Genomic DNA, 20,887 nt, shown 5'->3' on the forward strand with positions numbered 1-20,887 from the left:
GACCACATGTAACAAAAATTCGCGACAACGTGTTCAATAAACAACCAAGCAGACTTTTAAAAATCTTCTTGAAGCTGTTCATGAAAAAACATTTGCCGACTAGACGAAAGCTTATCCTTATCGACTATTCAAAAATTTGCATCTTATACAAGCGGGTTATGCAAAAATGTTTTTTTTTCATAGTAATAACATTACTTTTAAAAACTTGACACAAACCGATACTTTTTAAAGTATATGCAATTTTATCCAAATTCTTTTCCCACAATTAACCTTTCCTTATTTTCGTACTATTTTTTTTTTAAAACGATTTATATGTTATTTTTGTATAAAATTTTATTAAATTTTTATCGATACTTTTTATTTTTTTCTATTATTTTTTTTTATTTATTATATAAATCGGCGTAAAAATTACGGAAATTAAAAAAAATCAATACCTAATTTGACTCCCAATAAACTTTTTTCATAAAATATTACCGAATAAACCCTAAAAATATAGTTTTTATGAAAAAAGGCCTAAATTATGAACTTTTTTCAAATAAAGGGTTATTTTAAAGACTATATTAAAAGCTTTTTTTTTTTTTGAAAAGAAATTAGATAATTGGACTATTCTCCTAGGCAATGAAGCTTTCTTGATGATTTGAAAATAAATGGTATTATGTTAAGTTTGACCATTATATAGTTTTGGAGAATTGAATTTGATAATTACTAATTTTTGAAAAAAATGTAGAATTAATAGCATTTTATAGTCGTTTTTTAATTATTCTTAAATATATGTAATATATACATCAAATTTTATTTTTAGGTTGATAAATTATTTTGAATATATTTATATTTAACTAAAACAAAAACATATTTTATGAATGAAGTCCTATTCATATTTATTTTTAAAAACTAAATTATTTTAGAGTTATTTTTTTAAATATAAATTTTATTTCAAGATTAAACGCAAAAATTAAAATATCTAGTATATATAAAGCGTTTTAATCTTGAAATATAGTCTTTAAATTATTGATAGCATAATTGAATTTTATAATTTTAATTTATAAAAGCTTTAAATATTATAATATAATCTTAAAATATTAATAATTTTGGTATTAGTTGAAAAATATCTATAGTAATTTTATAGATTTTGTACTATACATATAGATTATATTAAAATTTAATATTTAACGTTATCTATAAACGAAAATATATATTTTAAATATTCATACTGATAAAAGAAGCCGCTTTAAAATTAGTTCAAAGCATACGTACACAATCTTACAAAAAAAATATTAATTATTATTAATGTTAAGTTATAGTTTATTTTTCAAACGAAATATCATAATTAGAGAATTTTAAATTTATTGAAAGTGATTATCTCTAATATAAAACGTCAATAGTTTAAGGTTATTTTAATAAAAGTGAAATGAATGGTGAAACGAAGCAAATAAATCAAAATTTGAAAAAAGGGAAGGATAAAAATGATACTGAAGAACTTGTATGTGAATATTAACTTTTATATTTTTAATTTTTTATACTATTTTAGTCTGAAGAAGATAATCAATTAAAAGCTAATCTTAATATATTAGTTGAAAGACTTAAAGTATCATAATATTTTTATAGTCAAAACTATTATTTATTTTAAAATTAGGAATCTGATGTTAGTTTACATGGACCTTCATTGGAATCGTTAAAAGTTTTTATTCGAACATCAACTAGCTCTATGACTGCTGTGCCCAAGCCTTTAAAATTTTTGCGGCCACATTTTTATGATTTTATTCAAATTTATGAGACTTGGCCCGAGTCAGAACAAAAGGTATTTGGTTTTATATATTATATTTTTTAATTGCAAAAGGCTGTCTTTGCCGATATATTGTCTGTTCTTGGTATGACTTACGCTAAAGACGGGAAAAGAGAATCTCTTAAATATTGTCTTTTGGGTAAGAAAGATGATATAGGTTTTTGGGGACATGAATATGTTAGGTAAAGATTTTTTTGTTTGGTATTGTAATTAAAGTTTTAGACACTTGTCTGCAGAAATTGGAGAAGAATATTCAATAAGAGTTGAAAATGATTCTACAACAGATGATCTTATGGATTTAGCATTAAGAATTGTTCCATTTTTTCTTACTCATAATGCAGAAGCTGATGCTGTTGATCTTCTTTTAGAATTAGAATCAATTGAAAAATTACCTCCTTTTATTGATTCTAATACATATTCTCGAGTATGCTCATACATGGTGAGGTAGGAAAATCATGTAAAATAACCTGTTTCTAAGCTAGTTTAAGTTGTGTTAATCTTCTTGCGCCTCCAGACGATGTTGCTTTTTTGAAAACTGCTCATGCTATATATAAAAGTCAGGGGAAGTTAGCGCAAGCATTGATATTGGCAATACGTCTAGGGGATTATGAACTTATTAAAAATGATTTTAATAGCACAAGCGATTTAAGTGTTAAAAAGCAATTAGCATATTTGATAGCTCGACAGCAGATTTGGTTCGAAGATGATAATGAAAGTATAAATGAATGTTTAAGAAATAGTCGTTTGAGTGAATTATTTAAATTTGTTGCAAAGGAACTTAATGTTTTTGAACCAAAAACTCCTGATGATATATATAAAAGTCATTTGGAGGTTCGATCATCTTCATTAACTTCTACTATTGATTCTACAAAACAAAATCTTGCAAGTATATTTGTTAACGCTTTTGTAAATGTTGGATTTGGTAATGATAAACTTGTTCTTTCTGAAGATAGTAATACTTCATGGATTTATAAAAATAAAGATACTGGTTACATTCATATTTAGACTTATTGTGATTATTAATTTTATTCTAGGAATGATGTCTGCCGTAGCTTCAATTGGGATGATTATGTTATGGGATATCGAAATGGGACTTACACAAATCGATAAATATCTTTATTCATCTGATGAAAATATTAAGGCAGGTGCATTGCTCGGTATTGGATTAATTAATACTGGTGTTCATGATGAATCTGATCCGGCTTTGGCTTTACTTGGTGAATACCTGGAAAATAAGGATAAAAAAATTAAAATAAGTGCTATCGTTGGGTATAATTTTATTAATACCTTGATTAAGTTCATATTTTTAGTCTTGGTATGGCGTATGCTGGTTCTAATATGGAAGATATTATGGAATTGCTTCTCCCCTTCGTAAATGATACTGAATTACATATGGAAGTATCTAGTTTAGCTGCTTTATCGCTGGGCATGATATTTGTTGGATCATGTAATGGAGATATAACATCGGCAATTCTTCAAACGATGATGGAAAGAGAAAATAAATGTCTAGAAGAAAAATGGGGATGTTTTATGTCTTTAGGATTAGCGTTGTTGTATGCTGGTAAGCAAGATGCGTCAGATGCGACTTTAGAAATATTGAAGGCTATTAATCATCCTATTGTACGGCAAGCAAGTGTCCTTGTTGATATTTTTTCATACGCAGGCACAGGCAATGTTTTGAAAATTCAGGGTCTTTTGCATATATGTAGTAGTCATTTAGATAGTGATAAAGAGAAAAATGATTTGCATCAGGGTTTTGCAGTATTAGGATTAGCTTTAATTGCAATGGGAGAGGATATAGGAGCAGAGATGATTCTTCGTCAATTTGATCATTTAGTAAGTCCATATTTTAGAAATAATAATATTCATAATGAAAGATGTATTATGGTGAACCTGTCATTCGTAAAGCTGTTCCATTGGCTTTAGGATTACTTAGTGCATCTAATCCTCAAATTAGAATATATGAGACTCTTAGTAGATATTCACATGATACTGATATAGATGTTGCTATTAATGCTATTTTTGCAATGGGTTTAGTAGGGTCAGGTACGAATAATGCAAGATTGGCCCAGTTGCTTCGTCAATTGTCTAGCTATTATCATAAAACACCAAATGCATTTTTTATGGTTCGTGTAGCTCAAGGGCTTTTGCATATGGGAAAAGGGACAATGACTCTTAGTCCATATCATACTGATCGACAAATTATGTCATACGTATCAATGTCTGGCTTATTTACTGTATTAGTTACTATGATGGACTCTAAGTCTTGTAATGTTTTTGATACTCATCTTTATATCTAATTTTCTTAGTTATATTGGATACATCCCATTGGATCTTATATTATCTTACTATGGCTATACATCCTCGTATGCTTTTAACTGTTGATGAGTCTGGTAATTTTCAAAAAACGGTAGTTCGACAAGGGACTGCTGTAGATGTTGTTGGGCAGATTGGACGGCCGAAAACTATAACTGGGTTTCAAACTTTAGAGACTCCAACTTTGCTTCAGCATAGCGATCGTGCAGAACTTGCAACTGATGAATATATATCTCTTACACCTACACTTGAATGGATTGTTATATTGAGGAAAAATCCAAATTATATGGAAGAAGATACATAATTATACGTATACATAATATGAATGACTGATTTTTCCTACAAGGAATAATGCTTATATAGATTGTATTAAGCTGTTTATCATATATTTTGTGTAAATAATTTTATGTTGGTAATCTTATGTTGATTTAGTTTTTTTGTTTCAAATTATTTAATTTTGATTACTTTTTATGCAAAAAAAATAAAGATTTATATTGAATATTTTAATGAAATAAAAAAATACTCTTCTAATTTTAACTAATTTTTAAGCAAATAATTTTTTTATAGTTCTATCAATGGTCTATTAACAATAAAAAATATATCAATAATAGTATTTAAATTAAATCTATGAAATTATATTTCTAATAATTATTTAGAAATAAATTTTTTAGAGGTAAATGGACATATGTAGAGAATTAGATGAGTTCTATATATTCGATATTAAAACTTTGTTAATTATATATAATTTGTGTATATTTATTAATTGTAAATTATAAAATGTATAATATGATATGAATATTTTTTATTTTAGATTATCAAATTTATTTTTATAAAAGTTATAATTATATTTGATATGTGATTGATATAATAGAAGGTATATATCATGTTATTAACGTTAGATATTTATTTATTTATTATAATGCTTTAATTTTTCAAAATTCTAACAATTTATTTTTTAGAAAGATTATAGAAGACTTTAGTCAGTTAACAATAAAGATATATATATATATTTGTATAAGCTTTTTATTGTATATTAAAATAAATCAATTAAAAATGGATTAATTTAAAAAGAATAAAATATCTCTAAATTTCCAATTTTTTTAATATTTAATATCAATCTAAAACAAATGCATTTTCATTAAGTTATAATACATTATAATATCATTATTTGTATAAAAATGATTATCTTGTTTTATTATTTAATGTAATTAGTGTTATTAATTTATAAACAAGATATAATGTATTTTTTTGAAAATATTTATAGCAATATGTTAAAAGTAAAATATACTGCATAATTTTAAGCTATTTTTGCCTATTTCTATAATTGCACTGATATAATTCAATTATAACATCTGGCAAAATTGAAAACCTTTTAAGCAAAAGCAGTAATAAAAGAAATAATAATAAAGCAATAACAAAATTGTTAATATTTGATTCAATTAATTAACCTTAGCAATATTATATATATATATATATATATATCTTAGACTTTCACCTGAATATTATTATCCACTAAATGACATGTTATATCTTTTTCCTTTACAACTGTTGATTTTTCATTATTCGTTTCGGAATTTGTTTCAGAAGGGACTGATGTAGAATTTAGGGATGATGTCTCGGGTAATGATTTCGGTTTACTATTTATTGAAGGCCTTTGTTGAAGATGTTTAAAATATGAAATATAAGGATGATTTATGTTCCAGATATATGATTGTATGTGTGTTTCACAGTTAGAAGGATATCCTGTTATTCCAGGGCTATATGAATTAAAAGGCGTGATAATTAACTTTTATAATCATACCTTATTGGAAAATATATTTGCAAATTTGAAAATGCAGCTGAATTTGATGGATCATTATGAACATCAGTGATACCTGTTCCACTATGTTGAATACCATAATGATCTATACCTAAACCTAGACTAGAAAAGCCTAATGAATCATCTATAATAGAACGGCCAGTTAAAACATTATATTCTCGAGCTCTCCACAATCTGCGACTAACTGTTTGGCCTTTAAGACCTAAATAACTTAAGTAATGTATATAGATATAGATATAATTGTACGTTTTTGGGAGGGCGAATCTGCGTAACGTACTTGTAATGGCATTGCAGCACCAGGCAATTTTTTACCATCAAAATTTTCAATTATTGCGTCAGCAGCTTCTCTGTCTGACATTCTTCTAAATATTAGAAAAATATTTATGTATTTAGATTAGAGAACCTAGCAAATCCGACACCTCTACTAACATTATTTGAATCCCTAAGAATACGATTAGAAATAACTTTATATGGAGCGAACTGTTCTTCTAGATCCTAAATATTATTAAATTTCAAACAATTATCTCTTTATAGCTCACTTTCTCATGCATATTTAAGGGAAGATTAGACAAATATAAATTAGTTGATCCTGGATCTGCCAAATTTTTAAGTCTTGTACTGAAAGATTCCTAAATTATTTAATAAGAAAAAATAATTATAATAAAAATATAAACCTTAGCAAAAGACACTTGATAACCAAAATGCATTAAACCAGCAATACATGCTTTTGCTTCCTCTTCTTCTTCAAACCAGGCAAATCCAAATCTAAAAACTATTGATATAAAAATATAAAACTATTTGTATATAAATACCCTTTACAAGTACCAGATTGTGTATCAAGGATTGCTTTGCTGCTATGAATTTTTCCAAATCTGGAAGCTAAAATGTATAAACTTTCATCTGTAGTATCTGGAGGAAGTCCTCTTATATAAACATTTGTTGTTTTATTAGGATTTTGAAGAGATGATTCTAGAGTATCATAGTAGGCTGGACCGGAAAATATTGAGGGAACGGGTGCTGGCACAGGTGGTCCTGATGCAATCATTCCAGCAATTTGAGGACTAAGCGGAGTAGGAGGTTGTGATGAAGATGATGAATAAACAGAGGATATCGAAGGATGTTGAACATGTGTAGGATATCTATAAGTGCCCGGTGTTGTGAATGCGCCAGTATTTATTGTAGGATTCGAAATTATATTGGCAGTAGGAATTGAATGATATAACGAAGCAGGATGATGGTTATGTGCTGCAAACCATGTAGGTCTAACTTGAGCAGGATGATTTCTTAAAAAAGAGCCCATAGCATATGTATGCTGATGATCTGCCGGATATTTATTGATAGTATTTAAATTAGTTCTACGAGTATATCTCCCTTTATTATTATATGAAATATTGTTATTATGGATATATTGATGTCCAGAAAAGGAAGAAGGTTCAAGTTGTGTATGTGGTGTTATATCAGAACTTTGTATAGATTTTTGCTGTTTTATAGAAAATGAGTTTGAAGTAGGTAATTTATGATCCTGAACAGAAAGTAATGGTGATGAAGGTGGTGACAATAAATTTGCTTTGGTATCTGGTTGATGTGATGTTAATAACTCCTGTGATTTAACAGGTGATGCTTCATTAGATGCTGGTGTTAACGGTATATTGATATGCTTAGACAACCCATCAAAAATAGACTCTTTTGATGCTAAAGTAGTAATATTATTTGTAGTGGAAATATTAAGAGATGCCATTGCTGACGTCAATGGTGATTCTTTATTAGATGAAGCAGAAATATGAGTGGTATCTGTGGTAGACATTGATTAATAAACCAGTGATATGAAAAAAACTAAATAACTAGTAATAATTTTTAAAAAGCGCCTATATAATATTTCAATATGCTTATAAAGTCTTACATTTTTGTGCAATACCTATAAAATGTGGATATTTGACAATAGGTAATTTTTTTGATCTAATATTTAGAACTTTTTATAGTTTATAGTAAAAAGTAAAAATAAGCCACAAGGTAAATATTAAGTAAAATTAGAATCTAAAAATAATGAAGTTATAATGTTAAAAAAGAATCAATAGATAAAACTGCTGAAGTATAATAAAGCTTCTTTATAACATGAAAGATGTTCGAGGATATTAGGAAGGTATCAATAAGCTAGAAAAAAATAGGAGCAAATATAAAATAGAAAATATAAACTAAATTAATTAGTACTTTTACGGAGGTTGGATTAAAAAGGCTTGTTTCGCGCACATCTTATATAAATTTATTAAAAATGATAATTATAATTAATATAAACTATTTAAAAGAATCTATTACTTTTTTGTGTAATATGTGAATTAATGGAATATATTGTATTTATTAAATATTTGATTTAATAATTTTTTTGATTTTAATAGATTTTTTTGTAATAATTAAAATGTATTTTATAAACTATTAATTCTTACTTTTAAATTATTACATATTTGTAATGTTTATTAGATTTAAAACAATGTTTAATTATCGCCAATTTTTTGTTTAGACATTTTAATGTTAATTATTCGTCGATAAAAAAGGGTAAATAAAATTTGAACTATAAATATGATTCAATTATTAAAAACAAAACCTTATAATAACTTATAATTCATATATTCAAAAATATAGGACTGGAAAATAATAGTCATACTTTTTATTTAATATATAAATATAAACTTTTAATATTTAAGACCAAATATCTTCGAATAGTTTATTTTCATTTCTCATTTTTCTTATAACTTCGTTTCCCTCAATTTTCCCTATTCCGCGTTCCTCGCTAATTATTTTATGTAGAGTTATATTTACTTTTCGAGCCATACGAGCGGCCTATATAAAAATTATTTAGAGATTAAATAATGTTTTCATAGAATAATATACATCACCACATATATAAAAAATACCCCCGGATTCCAAAATTTTATTTATTTTGGATGAATTTTGTTCTAATAAATCTTGTACATATACTTTTTTATTGGTTTCTCGTGAAAATGCAATATACATTTCAAATAAATCTCCCATAATATTCTTATATTCCTAATAATTGTAAAGGTACAAAGACTTTATATTTAGGTATTATTTCATACTTTCCATTCATTTTCATATAAAAAATCAGCATTTTTGTATCGGCATCCATAGAAAAGTATTGTTTTACCAATTTTTTTGCCTCTTTTCATTTGTTCTGCCCTTTCCATAATAAATGCTCTAAATGGTGCTACTCCAGTACCCGGACCGACCATGATAATTGGAACAGCTGGATTATGAGGAGGATGAAAATTTGATCGTCTAATATATACTGGTAAATGAAAATTACGATATTTATTACGAGGCCCGTCCAATTGATAACTTATTTTAAAGGAACGTGTATTAGTATCCCCATTCTGTTTTTGTTTTAAAGCTAATAAATAATTTGTTGTAACCCCGTTTAAAATATTATCATTCTCTGCAAAATTTTTTGATTCTACAACTGCTGTAATATGCACTTTTGTCGGATAAATTAAACTAGAACTCGAAATAGAATAATATCTTGGTTTTAGACGTGTGAAACATTCAATAATAAACGAAAAAGGAACTTTTGTCCATAATTCAGAAGTTATGAACTGCATTGTTTGTGCAAGATTAAAACAACGAGATGATATAATCTTATGAAAATAATTCTTGTCAGACCCGAGTTTAAGGGTTTCTATTTTTGCCTCTTTAGATGGTGCAAATTGTGCTAAAGTAGTTAATGATTGTCGAGATACTGGTCCACAAATTTCTAAATAGTATCTCACAATAGAATCATATGTTGAAGGTTGAGGTACAGGTATTTTAACTATAGGATCAATATTTTTAATACGTATGACAGTATTCCGTTTATGAGATAAATTTAAAATAGTAAGCAATCTATCTACCTCTTGATCTGGATTTGAAGGCCAAATAGCTAAATGATCTCCTGTTTGATATTTCATACCAGAGCCTTTAATGCTGAATTCCATATGTAAACAGTTTCTTTCCTCGGAAAAAAAGAGTTCATGCGACTCAATAACGGGAGCAATAAACGGATTATAAGAGTTAAATGGTTTTGTTGGCCCAATAAGATATTCTTTATTCAGTTCCCCGAGAAACACTGTTTCTAAAGAGCTGGATAGTTTTAAGTCTTCGATAATTTCAAATTCTGGTATATATCTAATTAATGTTAAAAAATAAAAATAAATTTTGAAAATACATTGCTTCTTTTTCCTTGAGATTCATTTTCTTCACTACATCAACCCACATTTTATCTTTCCATGTAAGAAAATCCTCTTCTATTGCAGCATTACTATCATCTCCTTCACCTCTTTTTGAAATTTTATTGGCACCAAGCTTAACAAGTAATGTATCTAAAGTACGAGCCATGTGATTATAATATTCATAACTAGAGTTTCCTAGACCAAAAATAATATAGTTTAAGCTTGATAAAGGTCTATTATTAATAGTATCACCATTAGAAAATGTTAAATTTTTGGATTGTAAAAATTCAAAAAAATTTACAGCATTATCAGTTGGTTCTCCTTCACCATAAGTAGCAACGACGAAAATTGCTATCTTTTCAGCGGGAAAATCATTAAGATTTTCATAGTCATAATCTTCAAAATTAGTCGCCATAGTTGATAAGCCAAAACGTGCATGACCTTCTTTTGCTAAACGAAAAGCAAAATCTTCTGCCGTGCCTGTCTGAGATCCATAAAAAATAATTACATTTTTTTGCTTAATTATATATTAGTCCAGTCTTTATATATAATTACGATCAGTCTTACTGAATCATGAATTTTTTGAATGATATCTCTAGTATTTTTTGGTAGAGTATTATTTGTGGAATTATTAGAAACAGATAATGCATATTCATTTTTTGTCCAAAACTTCCCTCTAAATATATATAAAATTGTTGTTAAAATTACAAATATAAAAATAATATCGAATGTATCTAAAGTTAATTCCTGTTTTTCTTTGAACATTTTTTTTATATTTTTTTAGAGAAATATCATCTTTTTATAAAAAATTTTTCTGATTGTTTGATTAAAGTTTCTTTTATAAACTTTTTAAAAATTAAAAAAAATCATTTTTGTTAATTCATTTAAGTTTCATTTTAACTTTGAAAATTTAAAAGTTATAAATGAAATTAAATTGTAAACAAAACTTTAATTTACTGGATTGAAATATGCTGTTTTTTAATATATTTTTCTTACTTTTTGAATATATAATTTTAATTTTTGTAAATGTTTATTTTTTTTATTAAAATATTTCTGATTCGATAGATAAAAATTGTTAAAAAATACCTTTAAAAAGAATAAACATTACGTATCAAGATATATTTAATAATTGTAATTAATGCGAATTATATATATTAAATATTATTTTTATATGATCTAATAAATATAATCTTGGTAAAGAAGAGCTCTTGTATTAAAATTTGATATTAAATTGTCTGACTAAGCATGATTGAAAAATTTGTTAAATCATAATAATGGGTATGTATTTTTTGTTATATTTTTAGGTTTCTCGTTTTAATTTATGAATATAATAGCATCTAATGCCTTTTTGTTATCAGAACACCCCTCTCCAATAAATAAAGAATCACTTGAGGTTTTATCTAAAAATTCTATTTCTTATGTACAAAATAACCATATTTTGTTAAGTTCTGACATTACATGTGGTTTAAATGATACTGGTTGTATGGAGAAGTCTCTTGTTCAGAATTTATCAAAAGAACCATTGTTATATTCTCAGGTTTCTGCCTCTGATCAAGAAGTATTCTCTTCTGCAAATCATACTGTTTTAAACTCTCACAATAGCGTTTTTTCCTCTCATTTTCCTCATCATATATTATATAATTCGTCAAAACATGAATTCAAGACACCTAATGAATATGTACTTTATATTCTTTTTGCTCAGTTTGTTTGTGTTTCAAAAAAAAAAATTAATACTATATTGGAGTATCCTTTGGATTGGGAGCCTAATATTGCTAAAATAGTTGGCGAAGGTGTTGATCCTATATTTGATAAAATTTTAAAAAGTTTGGGATATATAGCTAGACATAAACCCAAGCCTATTATTGATTCATTTATGTATTGGAGAAAGTCTAAATTAGAAGCATCTATTGCTTCTATACTTGATAAAGAGTATTTATTTAGTGAGGAAAAAATTAAAGATGTTTCTCAGATACAAAATTCTAATTCAAGCACTATTCAATTGAATCGAAGGGTCTCAATTATAAAGGATAGGATATCTCTTGTTTCTATATATATCTTATGTAGAGCACTTATCGAGATAATAAAGCAGGTATCTGCAGATACATTAGGAGATGAGCTTGGAAATAAGCTTGAGGAAATTGTTTTCAATCAGCTTCGATCCACTAATCCCAGGGCTTTATCTAATAGTATTATCAGATCAGCTAATTGGAACTTGTTTGCTGAGCTTCTTGGTTGGATGAGTAAATTTCGTTTTTCTAGTGTCAGTGATCGTTTTATCGCTGATCTCGAAAAATTTAAAGGAAATATTACTAAAGAAAAAGAATTGAAAGTTGAAATGGTTATACATGGTATGAAATATCTTAAAATAAAAGTAATAGTGTTTTTCTTTTTTCAAAAAATAATGATTGATTTTCTTTTAGTTATGCCCGGAAGATGCGTTAGAAGAATCATCTGATTTTATTGCAAGTTTAGCAAGATTTTTTCAGGAAACCCGTTGTTATCGTATTAGGTATGCTTATGCCACTCTTTTTCATCGTTCTATGCTTCCTATGGTTGATGTATGTTGTTTAAAAATATGGCTTTTGGATTAATTTTTTTAGAATGCAACAGCAGAGCTTAATTTTCCTTCATGGGCTGGAACTGTTGAGATGTTGTACCCTAAGGTTATTAAAATGTCTATGAAAGTTCAATTGTGGAATATGGCATTTTCATTAGCTACAACTCTTCTTTGCGTTAGTCCTAAGGATATGTTTTTGGCTAACTGGCTTAACCTAATTGAATCAAATGTATTAAAATTGAAAGATAAAACTACGAGGATATTTTTAATAACATGTATAGCAAGGATGACATGGGTTTATATGTTTCGTTATTCTGAGAGTCTTAATACAACTACAAAAAAGTTGGATAGTTTAATTTTGATGCTTTTTCCTCCAGGAAAACGGTATCTAGGTTTTTCGGAACCGTGTATTTTGGCGCTTGTCACTTTTATTCGTTTTATTGGATTAAAATATCCTGATTATTGTTTTAAAAATATTATATTTCCTCTTATGAGTGCAGATATATCTAAGTTTTCTCAGGATTTCCTTATTGATGATTTGTCCCCAGAAAGAATGATAATTGCTATGAAGGCTGTCTTAGCTATTATTTACGATTTATCATGTTTTGGAAACAGACCATCATTTCCTGTAATTATTGAAGAAATCCCAGCATATTCTGATGATCAGCTTAATTTATTGTATGATGTTATAAATAAGTCTATTATCAAAGATTATTATGAATTATTTTCTCAGATGGTCTCTAAGATAGCATATGTATGTGATCAGAGTTATGGTTATAAAATTGAAGAAATTGATTTATCTTTACCAAAAGTGTCTTCTTTGAACAGTGAAATTCATTTATCTGGTGACTTAAAAGATAATCGAATATATTATGAGCTTTTAGTTGTTAGTTTTGAAACTTTATCAAAATGTTCGTTCAAAGAAGTATCTCTTGTAAAAGTAGTTGATATGATTTGTAAGAATCTTTTGCATTTTGATCCTGGAGTTTCGAAGGCTGCAAGTAATGCACTTGAGTTGATTGCTAAGCAAAATAGGGCACAAATAGTTTTATCTGCTGTTTCTAAGCTTATAATAAAGTATGATGAATTGTTTTTAAAAGAATATAATGTTTCTGCTGCTACTAATCAGAATATCTTTTCATGTACTGAAAGCATATTGCGACTCTTTGTTCTCTTATTGGAAATTTGGATTAAACAAATAGAAGATAAAGTAAATGAGAAAAAAAAATCCTCTAATTGTTTGAATCAGATTATCAGTGATGTTGATTCTGAAGGAAGAGTAGAAATTGCTAGTATACTGATTTTAGTTGAGGAAATAGAATCAAATGGTCTTTTTTTTTTATTTAGTCAATCAAGGATTATAAGATGTTATGCTTTTAAGATGTTGCATTTAGTTGTTAAAATTGATGAAGTTATAGGCAAATGTGACAAAAATAGTATAGAGAATCTTTCTTTAAGTCAATCAATTAGAGATGCAGATTTTACATATTCTAGAATAATAAATATATTTTATCATGATGGCTTAAGGTTATTATCTTTTCCTGTTGATTCTTTGTCAGTTGTTGAATATAATCGATTGCAAAAAGTTTATGATGGTAAACGCAATGATATACTTATAAAAATATCAGAAAGTGAAAGTACTATTGATACTGCTATTTGGTTCCGTGTTTTTCCTAAGTTTGTTAAATTATGTTTTGAGAAATTTCCAATTAATGTTATTTTCTGTCGAAATATTGCCTGTTTAAGACTTATGCGAATGCAAAAGTTTATCATGAAAACTATTGAGATTTCAAAAAAAAATAATTCTTTAGATATATTATCAAAGTATTCTAGTAGGCATTCTAATTTTCCGGATGTTGTTTTCGAGCAATGGAAACTTTATCTTATAGTTGCATGTTCTACATTAACTTCAACTGATGATGAGGCTTTAAAATATGTTCAGAAATATGAGCAAAAAAAAAATGTTATGAGTATATTTTTTGAAAAAACAATTTCTGCGCATTCTGTTTTTCAGGAGATTTTTCTATTATTGGAAACAAATTGTAATGTTATTAAAGATTCTATTGTATCTGCATTAGAATTTATAGATGTGAATGTATATCGAGTATTGTTAGAAGATTTACAACTTGTATTGAAAAAGTCGACAGAAAACAGTCATTCATTTCATTTTCGATTATCTGAAAAGTTTCCTCAGACAACGTTATATGATTTACTAACTGAAGTCATGCATATTCTTCAACTTACATCTCATTTTTTGATGGAGGATAGTATAATTCAGGATGAATGGATATTAAATACATTAATATCTTATATTAAAGATGTTAGGATATTTATTGGTGAATTAAATCTACAAAGAGAATGGGAATATCTGAAGTTAAAGCGATATTTTTGTGGATTACTTGAAAATGTATACAAAGGGATTTGTAGAACCTCCGATCCTCTAAGATGGATATCATTTGATGATCGAATATCTTGTTTTTGTATGATTGAAGAATGGTGTGGATATGGTTCCTATGAAACACTTGCTCAGAAACATGAAGAATATATAAAACAACTAGTTTTAGACCAATATAAGGATGTTCGTGATTTAAATCCTATAATTGCATCATTGGAAATTGAGAAGAAAAATTTGCAAATGGCTGCTCTTAACTGTATGGCCTCTCTTTGTGTAAGTCTTATATTTTTATCCATTATTTCGATGTTAATTTTATGTAGTCCGGAAAAATTATACCGGCAATAGAAGATAATACTAATAAAAAGGATATTGTATCATTTGATATTGATAGTTTTTTTCGATGGACTGATGCATTATTTTTAAGTCAAAATGAAAGAGTTTCAGATTTAGGTAGTAAAGCACTTTTTAATTTGTTACGATATAATTTGGATTATCCTGTCTTACTTGAGAAAAGCATGCAAAAATGCTATGAATCTCGTATGAAATCAAAATCTGCTCAGTATTATTTTTCTGTACTTGTAGATGTTTTAATAGATGCAGCCATATTTCCATATTCCATTCATCAAGTGTTAGTGCTTTGCTTATTTAAGATTGGTGATAAGAATTTGGATGTGAGAATTAATGCATTACGATTGTTGAAATATTCTGAAGAATTAGTTTTTGGTAAATCATTAGTATCGGGATTTGAAGCAGCAATTTTTAATAATACTGTTTCTATTTATAGACGTGGTCAATATCTTCTACTTTCTAGTTATTCGAAAGAGTATTCTGATTTGGCTTTTACAGTATTTTCTGAATGTTTGAAATGTTTTTATTTAGTATCTGAAGAATTACAGAAAGATATTATCATAATACTCTTACCTTGGATTCAAGTTATAGAACTCCAGTTTGATGCATTTAATGAAGATTTAGATTTATCTTCTTATATGGTTTTGGTTAATCTTTTAGAAATTAGTGTAAAATATGGTGATAAATTTCAAAATGAAATAGAAGAATTATGGAGTGCTTTGGTTTCAGGTCCTTATGTTGGAAATATAAAGATTATTCTTGATTTTTTCATGTCGAAATGTATAGAAAGAAGGGATTCAGTATTTGTTATTTTTGCAAAGTATGTTATAATTTATCTTAATAGATCTCCATTAGGATTTAAAATAATGGATATTTTATTTAATTATCTCCAAAATCCGCGTTCAATGGTGCCTCAGCTTCGTGAATTAACTCATTATTCTGATGCAAATGCTACTTTTTCTTATATGGCAATATTGGATGACTTTTTTCCTCTTCCAAAAAAACCAATTATTTTTTCTCATGGACAGATAGCATTGATATTTGTGATTGATCTAATAACAGAAACTGATTTATCTATTGCTGCTATTTTACCATTAGCATTGCATCTTGCATTTATACATTTAGATCATTATATTGATTTAGTAAAGGATCATGCAAAAGAAATGTTGATAACTTTACTAAACCGTGTTAATTCTGATATCTTGAAGGAAAGCGAATTATTGGAAATTAAAGTTGATCTTGTTAGTATTTTAAGATTTAAAGATTCTGAATTATTTTGGACTTATGATGATTTAAATCAAAGCAAAAAAAATCCAAAAATACCTGAACAAATGAAAAAAATGGTGGATGATGTTTTGAAAATATGCTCTGTAGAGTATAATGATTTACGGCAAATATGGGGGAAAGTTGCAATTACATGGGCAACAATGTGTCCAGTTCGTCATTTAGCATGTCGATCTTTTGAAATATTTAGATGTCTTTTGCTTCCATTGGATCAAAATATACTTGCTAATATGTTAGCAAGATTATCAAATACTATTTGTGATAATTCATTAGATATTCAGGGTTTTTCTATGGAAATATTAGTAACTCTAAAAGTTTTAACAGAGAAACTCGATGAATCTGAGTTTAAGAATTATCCTCAGTTGTTTTGGGGTGTAGTAGCATCTTTAAATACTATTCATGAACATGAATTTGTACAGTGTATTTTGATTTTAGAGGAAATAATGAAAAAAATTAATTTAGGTTTTCCTTCTAATGTCAGCTTTTTACTATCAGTGTTTCCACCTAAATGGTCTGGAGATTTTGATGGATTGCAGTCATTAATTTTAAAGGGATTAAGATCATCTACTTCTTATGATATAACTCTTAGGGTTTTGGATTTTATAATTGAATTACCCAATAATGATATTGTTGGAAATAATGAAAGATTACTTTTTGCTATATTGGCTAATTTACCTCGTTTTTTGGATGCTTTAGAAAACGCTACATTGTCTCAAGATGTTATTAACTCTGCTAAAAAGCTCGAAGCTATGGCTAGTACTCAAGGGCTTTTAGAATTAGAAAAGATTATTTCTTCTTTTTCTAAGTCACGAATTCGTGTTAAAGATGATTTCATAAAACAAATTATTTTTATAATTCGTGATATTTATTTTCCTGAGTGGGAAACATCTGCTCTTTTGTTTATGTTAAGAATGCTTTCCAATAAACGGAAGTGGATCAAAATAAAAATTATGGAAATTCTTAAGGTTATGTTACTTTATATAGATATTAGTAAGCTAAAGTTTTCCGGATTTGGTGTTGATTTGATATTTCCTCTTCTTAGACTTTTGAAAACAGAATATGTTCAGCTGGCTATAGAAGTTTTAGAGAAGATAAATGTAATATCTGGAGGTTCTATAGATAAGCATATTTTAAGGATGGTTTTGGGTAATAAAACTATTTTAAAAGAGTTTGGAAAAATTGAGGAATTGTTTGGTATTCCTGATGAAAATGGATGGGCAGTACCTATGGCTTCTCTTACTGCTACTATCACTAGGTCAAATGTGCATTCTGTGTTTTGCACGTGTACTGTTGCATCTTCAAATACGAGTTTAATTACATCAGATATTCAGTTTCATGTAGATGATTATCATGGAACAGATAATCATTCAGGAACAGCGTTTTCTAAGAATTCTGATGATTGTGAGGGTGATTCGCTTGATGATATGGTGTCAACTTTACACAGTCTTGATATTTTTTTTACAGAAGATGCTTCGAATACTTCATGCGATTATGAATCGTTTATAGTTGATGCAGGGTTTGACCCAATGGTAAAATCTCATAATGTTTTATGAAAATCGAGTAGTAAGTTTATAGTTTTTTGAAATAATATTTATTCCTTTAGGATTCAATTCTCGTAAATTTTAATTAAAAAATCTAAAAGATACATTGAATTCTTTAGGGTTTTTAAATTCAACAATGATAAATGATAACATTTTTAATAAAAATATGGGTTTAACTACTAACAGTCAACCTTAATCTTCTATTACTAGTGGATGTTTATTTTCAGATACTAATAGGAGTTATTCTTTTTCTGATAATTGTATAATGAAAAAATATGATAAATGGTATTAATGTTATTAATGAAGCCTATAATCTTTTTTGAATATATCTTTGAAAATATAGCTTTTTAATGTTATGAGTATATAATTTTTTTCACGTTTGTATTTAAGATTTTAGAAAGTTGTTTATATTAAAGCATAAATCGCTTTGAAATTTCTAAACTTTATAGTTTTAAAGATTTATAAAGTAAATTAATGATTAACTCTTTTTTAACATGTAAGATTAATTGGAATAATAATTATATACAAAACTTTTTAATTTTATGAATTTTTTAGTGTTGATTTGGATTTGATTTAAAATATAAAATATTAGTTTTAATTAATTTTAGTGAATAATTTAATATGTATATATAACAAAATAGTATTAACTGTTGGAAAAATAATTATCTAATACTTTTTTATATAAGTTTGCATTTAATAAAATTTTGAGGGTTGACTTATAAATTATAATAAATATATATTTTTAATATATATAAAATGGTAATTTTGTTATTAATATTATGAAATCATTTTATGTATTTTAACATGTAAAAATCTATATTTTATTAAAATATAAAAAACATATAAATATGTTATAAATTAAATGATAATATTTAAAAAAATAAAAAAAGACTGTACATATATGGTAATTATGTTATTAATATTTTTTTCTAAAATGAGTTATTAAATTAAAAATTTAATATTTTTATTTAAAAAATACGTTTGGATTTTGATTTTGATTTTAATTATTTGAATTTTATAACTAAATAAATGGATTTATGAAGCATTTAAAACATAGTAAATCTAACTTTTTTTATTATCCTGAATCAAATGCATTAAAAAAATCTGGAATTTATGGGTTGAAAGAGCTTGGCGTTATTTATAATAATAGTATTAATACAAATTTTGTAAAACAAGTTCAATGGTATCATATTATTAATAATAGGCATAAGTTATTTACGGCTAAATAATAGGTCTCCTGATGGCATGTTTCTTTTGAGTTCTTCAAATGATAATATTTTGCGAAGTTTTATTATGTAATAATATGATAATTATATAATTTTAATTCTAATTTAAAAGTTCAGACAGCGTTTTAGAAAAAAACGAAAGTAATATATGGCAGCGATTTATATTGTAATTAAATCCTACTAGTTTCAGATTTACCATGCTCTTCTTTTGTTCGGTCTGCTGAGCCTGTTTATTCTTATGTTTGGTATCCTAAAATGAAACTAAATGGTAGGTTATTAGTTTTTAGTATAAATAATTCATTTTATAGATCTTAATTCGTGTTGTTTTTTAGCTTCTATTCGTGATCATCCTATTCATTTATATGATGCTTTAACTTCAACGGTTTATTAAAATAATTATTATAGAATAATTTAATTTAATTTTTAGTTAAGGGCATCATATCCTCTTATAGATCATTGTGAAAGGTTTCTTGCTCCAAATTCCATGATATTTTCATTGGATAGCACTAAGTTATATTGTTTTATATGATCGAATCTTGATTAATATGTTTATTTTAGGTTTATCGCTGGTACTAATAATATGTTATCTATACATGCTTTACATATGTATGGTAGTGGTCCTATAGCTGCTTTTCATACAACACCTACAAGACATTCTAAATCCTCATTGTTTCATCCTATTCAAAAAGGTATTATTTCATCACTTAGTCTTAATACTCTTGGAGTTCTTGCTGCTGGAACTTTTAGTTCAACTGTTGGTATATATTCTAATGAAGGTTGTGGTGATATTGTTTCTGTGTTTAATGTTGGTGATGGTGGCGTAACACAAGTTTTATGGATAAATGACTATAAATTGCTTGTAGTTTCACGTAAGTCTGAAAAAATGAGCATTTGGGATATTCGAACGCTTTCATGTATTAAAACTTTGGGTCCTCGTTTTGCTATGACACAACAAAGAATGACTGTAGATATTTGGGATAATTATATTATAGCAGGAAGCACGGATGGTATTGTTAGGATATGGAAAGATGATATTTTACTACTTGAATGGAATGCCCATCATGGTTTGTATATATGTTTTATTTAAAAAAAATGGTAATTATTTTATTATAGATGTAGTAAGTTCAGTAGTTGTACATCCATTATATCCGTTGGTTGCAACCTGTTCTGGTTCAAGAAAATATGATGAAAAATACTCTGATAAGTATGATAATTATAGCGATAATGATATGAAATGCATTTCTCGTAATTATGATAATAGTATTAAATTATGGAGTTTATTATGATATAAAACATTTATAATGATTTATATGAATATTATGGTATTAGAAATAATACATTAAAAGTAGTAGTAATAATTTTAAAATGTAAATATATTTATATTTTTATTATTGTAAAATA

At 26.8% G+C, this 20,887-nt stretch overlaps 5 protein-coding genes across 5 annotated transcripts; 3 read left to right on the plus strand and 2 right to left on the minus strand.

Annotated features, from left to right (window-relative positions):
- Positions 1-1,362: 1,362 nt before the first annotated feature.
- Positions 1,363-4,449, plus strand: T552_01696 (hypothetical protein). Its single transcript, XM_018370265.1, has 10 exons — positions 1,363-1,480; positions 1,529-1,585; positions 1,634-1,798; positions 1,838-1,965; positions 2,006-2,227; positions 2,272-2,771; positions 2,818-3,052; positions 3,094-3,619; positions 3,661-4,051; positions 4,093-4,449. Exons 1-10 carry the CDS (start codon positions 1,409-1,411, stop codon positions 4,401-4,403), a joined length of 2,607 nt encoding a protein of 868 aa, XP_018225976.1. The 5' UTR covers positions 1,363-1,408; the 3' UTR covers positions 4,404-4,449.
- Positions 4,450-5,537: 1,088 nt separating this feature from the next.
- Positions 5,538-7,768, minus strand: T552_01697 (hypothetical protein). The gene is made up of 7 exons (XM_018370266.1): positions 6,731-7,768; positions 6,593-6,683; positions 6,458-6,547; positions 6,322-6,413; positions 6,165-6,277; positions 5,901-6,120; positions 5,538-5,856 (listed from the first exon to the last, which is right to left on the minus strand). Exons 1-7 carry the CDS (start codon positions 7,720-7,722, stop codon positions 5,583-5,585), a joined length of 1,872 nt encoding a protein of 623 aa, XP_018225977.1. The 5' UTR covers positions 7,723-7,768; the 3' UTR covers positions 5,538-5,582.
- Positions 7,769-8,570: 802 nt separating this feature from the next.
- T552_01698 (hypothetical protein) lies at positions 8,571-10,946 on the minus strand. The gene is made up of 5 exons (XM_018370267.1): positions 10,703-10,946; positions 10,132-10,652; positions 9,011-10,091; positions 8,805-8,960; positions 8,571-8,753 (listed from the first exon to the last, which is right to left on the minus strand). The coding sequence occupies exons 1-5, from the start codon at positions 10,898-10,900 to the stop codon at positions 8,613-8,615; spliced, it is 2,097 nt and encodes a 698-aa protein (XP_018225978.1). The 5' UTR covers positions 10,901-10,946; the 3' UTR covers positions 8,571-8,612.
- Positions 10,947-11,368: 422 nt separating this feature from the next.
- T552_01699 (hypothetical protein) lies at positions 11,369-18,357 on the plus strand. Its single transcript, XM_018370268.1, has 6 exons — positions 11,369-11,413; positions 11,470-12,506; positions 12,556-12,693; positions 12,736-15,360; positions 15,408-18,282; positions 18,323-18,357. The coding sequence occupies exons 1-5, from the start codon at positions 11,410-11,412 to the stop codon at positions 18,270-18,272; spliced, it is 6,669 nt and encodes a 2,222-aa protein (XP_018225979.1). The 5' UTR covers positions 11,369-11,409; the 3' UTR covers positions 18,273-18,282; positions 18,323-18,357.
- An 894-nt stretch (positions 18,358-19,251) lies between these two features.
- T552_01700 (hypothetical protein) lies at positions 19,252-20,816 on the plus strand. The gene is made up of 8 exons (XM_018370269.1): positions 19,252-19,443; positions 19,493-19,555; positions 19,599-19,627; positions 19,671-19,754; positions 19,795-19,868; positions 19,914-19,996; positions 20,045-20,550; positions 20,600-20,816. The coding sequence occupies exons 1-8, from the start codon at positions 19,298-19,300 to the stop codon at positions 20,770-20,772; spliced, it is 1,158 nt and encodes a 385-aa protein (XP_018225980.1). The 5' UTR covers positions 19,252-19,297; the 3' UTR covers positions 20,773-20,816.
- The last annotated feature ends 71 nt before the right edge of the window (positions 20,817-20,887 follow it).

This window comes from Pneumocystis carinii, assembly GCF_001477545.1.
Source record: "Pneumocystis carinii B80 chromosome Unknown supercont1.7, whole genome shotgun sequence".
NCBI classification, from domain to species: domain Eukaryota; kingdom Fungi; phylum Ascomycota; class Pneumocystomycetes; order Pneumocystales; family Pneumocystaceae; genus Pneumocystis; species Pneumocystis carinii.

What these genes read in the sequence shown, in the direction of transcription:
- T552_01696 (XM_018370265.1), top strand. Translation starts at nt 1,409, where the DNA reads ATGAATGGTGAAACGAAGCAAATAAATCAAAATTTGAAAAAAGGGAAG. An exon ending in AAAATGATACTGAAGAACTT is followed by an intron (nt 1,481 to 1,528) that starts GTATGTGAATAT and finishes ATACTATTTTAG; the next exon opens with TCTGAAGAAGATAATCAATT. An exon ending in TTCGTCAATTTGATCATTTA is followed by an intron (nt 3,620 to 3,660) that starts GTAAGTCCATAT and finishes TCATAATGAAAG; the next exon opens with ATGTATTATGGTGAACCTGT.
- T552_01697 (XM_018370266.1), bottom strand. Translation starts at nt 7,722, where the DNA reads ATGTCTACCACAGATACCACTCATATTTCTGCTTCATCTAATAAAGAA. An exon ending in CAATCTGGTACTTGTAAAGG is followed by an intron (nt 6,684 to 6,730) that starts GTATTTATATAC and finishes AATAGTTTTTAG; the next exon opens with ATTTGGATTTGCCTGGTTTG. An exon ending in AGAGGTGTCGGATTTGCTAG is followed by an intron (nt 6,278 to 6,321) that starts GTTCTCTAATCT and finishes AATATTTAGAAG; the next exon opens with AATGTCAGACAGAGAAGCTG.
- T552_01698 (XM_018370267.1), bottom strand. Translation starts at nt 10,900, where the DNA reads ATGTTCAAAGAAAAACAGGAATTAACTTTAGATACATTCGATATTATT. An exon ending in CTCAAGGAAAAAGAAGCAAT is followed by an intron (nt 10,092 to 10,131) that starts GTATTTTCAAAA and finishes AACATTAATTAG; the next exon opens with ATATATACCAGAATTTGAAA. An exon ending in TATATGAAAATGAATGGAAA is followed by an intron (nt 8,961 to 9,010) that starts GTATGAAATAAT and finishes TACAATTATTAG; the next exon opens with GAATATAAGAATATTATGGG.
- T552_01699 (XM_018370268.1), top strand. An exon ending in CTATGCTTCCTATGGTTGAT is followed by an intron (nt 12,694 to 12,735) that starts GTATGTTGTTTA and finishes TAATTTTTTTAG; the next exon opens with AATGCAACAGCAGAGCTTAA. An exon ending in ACTGTATGGCCTCTCTTTGT is followed by an intron (nt 15,361 to 15,407) that starts GTAAGTCTTATA and finishes AATTTTATGTAG; the next exon opens with TCCGGAAAAATTATACCGGC.
- T552_01700 (XM_018370269.1), top strand. Translation starts at nt 19,298, where the DNA reads ATGAAGCATTTAAAACATAGTAAATCTAACTTTTTTTATTATCCTGAA. An exon ending in ATTTTGCGAAGTTTTATTAT is followed by an intron (nt 19,556 to 19,598) that starts GTAATAATATGA and finishes CTAATTTAAAAG; the next exon opens with TTCAGACAGCGTTTTAGAAA. An exon ending in CGTTTTAGAAAAAAACGAAA is followed by an intron (nt 19,628 to 19,670) that starts GTAATATATGGC and finishes AAATCCTACTAG; the next exon opens with TTTCAGATTTACCATGCTCT.